This window comes from Delphinus delphis, chromosome 5 (assembly GCF_949987515.2).
Source record: "Delphinus delphis chromosome 5, mDelDel1.2, whole genome shotgun sequence".
Taxonomy (NCBI): Eukaryota; Metazoa; Chordata; class Mammalia; order Artiodactyla; family Delphinidae; genus Delphinus; species Delphinus delphis.
This window is the reverse complement of record NC_082687.1, coordinates 40,827,247-40,835,831: the sequence shown is the minus strand read 5'-3', so window position 1 is coordinate 40,835,831 and position 8,585 is coordinate 40,827,247. Positions and strand designations below refer to the sequence as shown.

The window sequence follows — 8,585 nt, the reverse complement described above, 5'->3', positions numbered from 1 at the left end:
AAAAGTATGTCTATAACATTACTATAGTAAAGAAAAATAGGTTCAGTATAATTTTTGAAAATTATATCTAGTTATGTATACATAAAGAGATCTGGAAGAATGTCCCTGAAATATTAAGTGATTTTTAAAAAATATCTATTTATTTATTTATTGGAGTGTAGCTGATTTACAATGCTATATTGTTTCAGGTGTACAGGAAGGTGATTTAGATATACATATATATATTCTTTTTGGGATTCTTTTCCATTTTCAGTTATTACAAGATATTGAATATAGTTCCCTGTGCTATACAATAGGCCCTTGTTGTTTCTCTATTTTATATATAGTGGTGTGTATCTGCTAATCCCAAATTCCTAATTTATCCCTCCGGGCCCCCACCCCGTGCCACCCCTTTGGTAACCATGCGTTTGTTTTCTATGTCTTTGAGTCTATTTTTGTTTTGTAAATAAGTTCATGTATTAACAGTGATTTTTACTTTTTTGCACTTTACTATATTCTTTCAGTATTTTAAAAAATGGATGTGTCATTTTATACAATCAGAAAAAGTTTTTTTTCATTTTGAGTGGGGGAAAAAAGTTGGTTTGAGAGAGAAATCAGTCACTTCCCTACAACACTAAAAACTTGGTTTGAGTGTTTCTACTCTCAGTTTTAAAAACTTAAAAAGAAAAAATCAACAAGTCCACATATTTTTCTGCCTGAGAAACATCATTCTAGTAGTTGTGGATATTAAGATACCATTTAATTTTCATTTAAAAAGCAAGCTCACCGGAACATAAGCTTTTTTAACCTATTTAAACTAGAACTTTTACCTTGAAGCATTAAGTAGTTTCATTAGATACTTACTGCATATGTAACACATTTAGCATCTTTAGTGTTCGAGAATCCTACTGCAAAAGAATAAATTTTAAACAACTGATTAAAATTTGGTGACACACTTGAAAAGGCTTTTCAATGTACTAGTGGGCTGTAGCACCCTGGTGGAGAGCCACTATTCTGTTTTCTCATTGTCTTATTATTTTGCCCTGTTTTTAAATATAAACAACTGATTAATACTTTTGTCTCCTAAATAGTCAGAGTATGTCTTTTGCATTCTGTAACTGTGTTTTTCAGATCTGTTAGTGCATCTTGAAATCAATTTAGTGGGTCATAAGTGGCATTAAATTTTGTATATACATTTATATACACACGTATATTTGTACCTGGCATATAGTAAGGGTAGATTGTGTTCATGAAACTTCTTGGTTGCAGCAAAATATTTGGAAAGCCCTGTCCTGAAATACTTCTGGAAGTACATTAAAATTTCTATTAAATAGAGATGGCTGTCCAGGAAGAAACCTTGGCAGCCTAGAATATAGCCCCAAAATCAGAAATTCAACCTTAAAAAAAAAAGTCATTTGAGTTATAAAAGTAAACTTCAGTGAAGATGAACACTTCAGTCTACCTCAGAATCCATTTAGTCTTATTTTAGACAATTATTAAACTTGGCTACTTCCTTTCCTGATCTATAACAAATTAGAAAGTGTAAATTAGAACTGAGTGAAAAGAATTCTGTTAGTGACAGACACTAACAGAAATAGAAAAGAATAATCAGCAGTTTGGGAAGATCAAAGAAATACTATGAAAGAACTCCTAAGATAAAGATAATAGTGTAGGTACTTTGGATAGGAGCAAACAGATGCAGACACTCTATTGCCCCAAAGGGCATAATTCGAAGAGCAGTGAGAAAAAGCACTGAACAAGGGCCTCAGGAAAGCTGGTTTTCACATTTGTGCATGACTAGCAGCACAACATGGGCCAGGCAACTTAACCTCTCCCTCTTCCTCCCAGTTTCCTCATCTATAAAATGGGGTAGATGTACTAGCTGTTCTCAGTTTCCTTCCCCCTCAACAGTTTTCTCATCTCAGTGAATGTACAGGTAAGACTGGTTTATGATCTAAATTACAAACACATCAATGAGAACAAACTGGGTAATTGATTTTTATTAAGAAGTGAGTAAGAAGTTAAAAATGTGGTATGTTTGCATCTTCAGTTGCTATTCTGTGTTTCTAAGTTTCTCTATTATCTATTTTATCATAACTATGAATATATGCTTGAAATGTTGATAGAATTTGGCTACTATACTTGGCTTTATTTCAACAGCGATTTGAGGCTACTTTAGTAGAAAATGCCATTTAAGGCATTTTCCCTTTTTTAATTTCTTCATTTGTGTTTTATGTTTTTCATTTTTTACATTTTCTAGATGGCTGTCCAAATGCAAACCCGGTCCAGGTTTCAGCAGCAACGTTTTTTCTTTTCTTCAACGAAAAGTAGAGAATGGAGACCAGCTATATCAGTATTGTTCACTGATAATAAAAGGTATATCTCTCAAGCAACAACTTCAGTGGGACCCCAGCAGTCACCATTTGCTAGGGTTTATGGACTTTGGTCTTGGCAAACTTGATGCTGATGAAACGCCACTTGCCTCAGAAACTATTTTGCTTATGGCAGTGGGTATTTCTGGTCACTGGAGGACACCTCTTGGTTATTTTTTTGTAAACAGGGCGTCTGGATATTTGCAAGCTCAGCTGCTTCGTCTGACGATTGGCAAACTGAGTGACATAGGGATCACAGTTCTAGCTGTCACGTCTGATGCTACAGCTCACAGTGTTCAGATGGCAAAAGCATTGGGGATACATCTTGATGGAGACAACATGAAGTGTACATTTCAGCATCCTTCATCTTCTAGTCAACAGATTGCATACTTCTTTGATTCTTGCCACTTGCTTAGATTAATAAGAAATGCATTTCAGAATTTTCAAAGCATTCAGTTCATTAATGGCACAGCACACTGGCAGCACCTTGTGGGGTTAGCAGCACTAGAGGAACAGGAATTATCAAATATGGAGAGAATCCCAAGAAAACTTGCAAATTTGAAGAACCACATACTGAAAATGAATTGTGCTGCCCAACTCTTCAGTGAGAGCGTGGCCAGCGCGTTAGAATGTTTGCTGTCATTAGGCCTGCCTCCTTTTCAAAACTGTATTGGTACCATCCAGTTCTTACGCTTAATTAACAATCTGTTTGACATCTTTAATAGTAGGAACTATTATGGAAAGGGACTTAAAGGACCTCTATTACCCGAAACTTTTAATAAAATCAACCATGTGTTAATTGAAGCCAAGACTATTTTTGTTACGTTATCTGACATTAGCAATAATCAAATAATTAAAGGTAAGCGAAAACTGGGATTCCTGGGATTTTTGCTTAATGCTGAGAGCTTAAAATGGCTCTACCAAAATTACGTTTCCCCAAAAGTCATGCCTTTTCCATATCTTCTGACTTACAAATTCAGTCAAGATCATCTGGAATTATTTCTAAAGATGCTTAGACAGGTATTGGTAACCAGTTCTAACCCTACCTGCATGGCATTCCAGAAAGCTTACCATAATTTGGAGACCAGATACAGATTACAAGATGAGGTTTTTCTAGGTGAAGTAAGCATCCTTGACATTTCAGTTGCTCGAAGGACGGACTTGGCCCTTTGGACAGTTCAGCGTCAGTATGGTATCAGCGTTATAAAGACTCTTTTTCGCAAAGAGGATATTTGCCAAGACTGGTCTGACTGTTCGCTAAGTGAGGCATTACTAGACCTGTCAGATCATAGGCAAAATCTTACCTGGTGTGCTAGTTATATTGCAAATAAGTTATCAGCTCTTTTAACATGTGAGGACTGCATCAGTGCACTATATGCATCAGATCTCAAATCCTCTAAAATTGGATCACTGTTATGTGTTAAAAAGGAAAATGGCTTGCATTTCCCTTCAGAAAGTTTGTGCCGAGTCATAGATATTTGTGAGCGAGTCGTAAGAACCCATTCAAGGATGGCAGTTTATGAACTACTACTTCCTAAACAGAGGGAATTTTATCTTCAGCAAAAAATATTACATGAGCTTTCCGGGCATATTTATCTTTTTGTAGATTTAGATAAGCATCTCTTTGATGGAGAAGTGTGTGCCATCAATCACTTTGTAAAGTTACTAAAGGACATCATAATCTGTTTCTTAAAGGTCAGAGCTAAAGGTGTAACTCAGTACCCTTTAAAACACCATTCAGAAAGAACTGAAACGAAAACTTTGTCAAGGAAACACTGGTCATCTTTACAGAATTACAAATGTTCAAGTTTTGCTAATACCAATAAATACAGGCATTTGCTAAGGAACGACGGCTGTCTGTTCAAATGAAGGACCTAAAATATATTAAAATTTTTATTAAAAACAATTGGTCAACATTTACTTTAAAATTCAACTTACTATATTTTTCAAATTGACCATTCTGCAGAGTGGACAAGTTTGTGGTTCCGACTTAGGAATTTCTATCATGCGTATTATCAAATCTGCTCGGACTTTGGTGGAGCTTGCAAGCATTTCAGAGTTACCCAAAATGTAGAAAGCAGTAAGTCAGTCAGTAGGAACAGACTAGCCAACAGGTGCTGTCTTTGAATTTACTGTTATACGACTGAGTAATCTGACTGGACATACTTCGAAAACAAGGGAGAATAATGACGAGGAGTCACCAAAACATCGACCCTTTTTATAAAGACTACATTCCCTAAAAGAGCTTTGGTTTTCAGCTCTTAAGAATGTTAACACTAAAAAAAAAGAAAAAAAATAGAATGCCTACCAAACCTTGAATATAATCTTTACTTACACATGAAAATTAGGCTAAATTAAACATCAAACACCACCACCATCAAAATCCTTTTGCTGGGGTACCCTAAAATAGAAATCATTATGCTTTATCAGGCAGAAGGTAAACACGAGCCATGAGATGATTCCTTGTGCTGCAACCAAGCTGGGAAATGTTGTCTGGGGAATACATAGGAGATGTAATCTTCACAGTCCATTGTCTCTGGACTTCAAAATACTACTTTCAAGTAATAAAATAGAGTGGATACTTACTTGACTCCTGTTGGAGGAGCGCAGTGCTCATCAGAGAATGAAAAGAAGCCCTTATTTCAACTTCTCTTTCTGAAGAGGAAAATAATGAAACATATTTTCAGTGTTGAATAATGGCATTTCATAGCATGTGATTAATAAATTGGAAAAAGATGGTCAGTTGAGTCAATGAGAGTGAAAAAATTTGTCTTAATTACATAATGAGTTTTTTCAGAAATTTAGCTTAAATAATCTGAAGACGGAAACATACTAAGAACGATATTCTCCATTCTCTAATACCCAGATCTGAAACGATAAATAGAAAAACATTTGTTTCACAAATGGGAGTATTTTAATGGAAAAAGAAGAAACAAGCACATTTTTCGCCTGTGTATGTAAAATATCTACTCTTATTGTCATTGAGTGAATGTTCACAAAGTACAGTTAATATGAAAACTTAAAGTTGTAAAAGACTAATGAGTAGGTGAAAGTTTAGTTTTATTAGTTGAAATTCCCCTTAAATAGTGTATTTTGATATATTTCTGCTGGTTCTACCTCAAACAACAGCTTCAATTCTGAAATGTAACCAGAGTTGTACTGTACTACATTTTATAAGGGGCTATTGCTGAGAAGTCTAAATATTGTGGGTTTTGTTTTGTTTGCAATAGAATGAGTTTAGATGCGCTGGGATAAATCTTATTTAAAGGAAGCCTGTTTATAGATCACCACCTTTATCTTATTGCTTATATGAATCCAAGTTTTGTACTTGATCTTTACTTAAAATTAGGTTCATATCTGTAGCGTCTTATGTTCTTTGCTGTTACATTTCACTCACGTCCTATATATTCTGTAATTTCTTAAAATAGTGTTTTGCGCTGTTTAAGTGCTGGATAAATTGGACAAACTTTGAAGACAAGAATCTTTCCATCACTGCCATTAGCACAGTTAATTGCTCTTGCCCTAGTGAAGTGGTACAAGTGTGATGTCAGATTTACTTGGTATGATATGCTTGACAGTGAAATTTTTTAAATAAATTATTTGTTCATATTTGATTAGGGTAATTTAGTTTACAATTTCTACTCAGCACCCTTGTTCTTTTTTTTTTTTTTTCCCCTTCGGAGAAAACAAACATTCCTTTCAGAAATTTATTCTTCTTACTTTCAACAAATAGTGCTGGATATGCACATGCAAAGATGTTAACTCTAAATGGAACAAAGACCCAAATGTAAGAGGTACAACTGTAAAACTCTTAGAATAAAATAGAGTATATCTTGGAGACTTGGATTAGGCAATAGTTTCTTAGATATGACACCAAAAGCACAAGCAAAACAAAATAAATTGTAGTGCAGCAAAATTAAACACTTGTGCTTCAAAGGACACCATCAAGAAAGTGAAAGACAACACACAGAAAATTTTTGCAAATCATATATCTGATAAAGGACTTGTATCTAGAGTATACAAAGAACAATAATAAAGGACAAATAACCCTAATTTTTAAATGGGTAAAAAATATGAATAGTTATTCTTCAAAGGAGATACACAAATGGCCTGTAATACATGAGTATGTGCTCAATAAAATTAGCCGTCTGGGAAATGCAAAACAAAACCACAGTGACATGTCACATCACACCCACTAGGATGGCTGTAATAAAAACGACAGGTAACAAGTGTTGGCAAGAATGTCGATAAACTGGAACCCTCATACAATGTTGGTGGGAATGCACACTTTGGAAAACAGCCTGGCAGTTCTTCAAAAGGTTAGTTAAATGTAGAATTGCCATGTGACCCAGCAGTTCTACCAAGGGGCATACACCCAAGAGAAATGTACAAATTTCATAGCAGCATTATAATAGCTAAAAAATGTCCAACTGATGAATGGGTAAATAAAAAATGTGTTGTACCCATACAGTGGGTCACATGGTAAGTGTATGTTTTACTTTATAACACACTGCCTGAACTGTTTTTTTTGCAAAGTGATGTACCACCATGCAGTACTTCAACCAGTTATGTATGAAAAGTTCTAGTTCTTCTGCTTCCTCCCTAGCTCTTGGTATTGTCAGGGTTTTGTTTTGAATTAGCCATTCTAATGGGTGTGCAGTGATACGTCACTGTGGCTTTCAGTTCCATTTTTCTAATAACTAATGATGCTGAACATCTTTTCATAGGCTTATGTGCCATTCACAGTCTTCTTAGGTGAAATGTCTGTTCAAGTCTCTTCCCCATATTTTAAGGAAGGTTGGTTGTTTTCTTATTGAATGTTAGTTATATATTCTGGATACAAGTGCATTATCAAATGAGTCCTGCAAATACCTTCTCCCAGTCTGTGGCTTTTTATTTTTACTGAGGTGTAGTTGATGTACAGTATTAGTTTAAGGTGTACAACATAGTGGGTCACAATTTTTAAAGGTTATAATGTGGCTTTTACTTTTTCAGTGTTTTGAAGAACAGACATTAATTTTGATAAGTCTAATTTATTGACTCTTTTTTCTTTTAGGGATCATACTTCTTAGTTTCGTCTAAACCAAGGACACAGATTTTTCTTCCTGTTTTCTTGTAGATATTTTGCAGTTTTAGGTTTTGCATTTAGGTTATGATCTATTTTCAGTTGATTTTGGTGTGTGGTATAAGTTCATATTTTCACATATTGATGGTATCCCAGCACCATTTGTTAAAGGGCTATCCTTTTCCAGTGAATTACCTTTGATCCCTTGTCAAAAACTGACCACATAAATATGGATCTATTTCTGGGCTCTCTATTCTGTTCCCTTGATCCATGGATCTTTCATCAATACCACATTATCTTGATTAGCCTTATATAAGTCTTGAAGTCAAGTAGGAATCCTCAAACTTTGTTGTTGTTTTTTTTTTTTGTGGTACCCAGGCCTCTCACTGTTGTGGCCTCTCCCATTGCGGAGCACAGGCTCCGGACGCGCAGGCTCAGCGGCCATGGCTCACGGGCCCAGCTGCTCTGCAGCATGTGGGATCTTCCCGGACCGGGGCACGAACCCGTGTTCCCTGCATCGGCAGGCGGACTCTCAACCACTGCGCCACCAGGGAAGCCCAAACTTTGTTCTTTTTAAAAAAATGTTTGGCTATTCTAGTACCTTTCCATATAAATTTTATAATCAGCTTGTTTTTACAAAAATTCCTGCTGGGATTTTGACTGGAGTTACGTTGAATCTATAGATTAATTTGGGGAGAGATGATATCTTAATAACATTTAATGTTCCAATCCATGAATACGATAATATGTATATATTTTTGAAGGTCGTCTTTGATTTTTTTAAATCAATGTTTTTCTACATTTCACATACAGATCTTATACATATTTTTGTACATTTCATGTTTTGTGGTGCTACTATAAATGCTAATTTTAGAATTTCAGTTTCTAAGTGTTCATTGCTACTACATAGAAATACACTTTTGCATACTAATGTTGCTAAACCCACTTATTAGTTCTGGTACCTTTTTATTAAGATCCTTTGACTTTCCTATATAGGCAATCACATCACACCATCCACAAATAGATACTGTCATATTTATTCATTCCCAATCTATAATTTTTGTTAAAAAAAATTTTATTGTACAGTGACCTCAGACACAACGTTTTAGAGGAGGGTTTTGTTCCCAATCTTAGGGGGAAGCATTCAGTCTTCACTATTCATATGATGT

The 8,585-nt window shown here is 35.1% G+C and overlaps 1 protein-coding gene across 2 annotated transcripts in view; it reads left to right on the top strand.

Moving 5' to 3' along the window:
* THAP9 (THAP domain containing 9) overlaps positions 1–6,653 on the top strand; it is a 9,785-nt gene extending 3,132 nt beyond the window's left edge. The window contains exons 2-3 of one of the 2 annotated variants that reach the window (XM_069540684.1): positions 2,240–2,355; positions 2,540–6,653. In XM_069540684.1, coding sequence (XP_069396785.1) covers positions 2,240–2,355; positions 2,540–4,220 — 1,797 coding nt within the window. In that variant the 3' untranslated portion in view covers positions 4,221–6,653. Of the gene's footprint in view, positions 1–2,239 lie in introns of both variants that reach the window. The other variant, XM_060012258.1, reaches the window with a different exon arrangement.
* Positions 6,654–8,585: the final 1,932 nt, after the last annotated feature.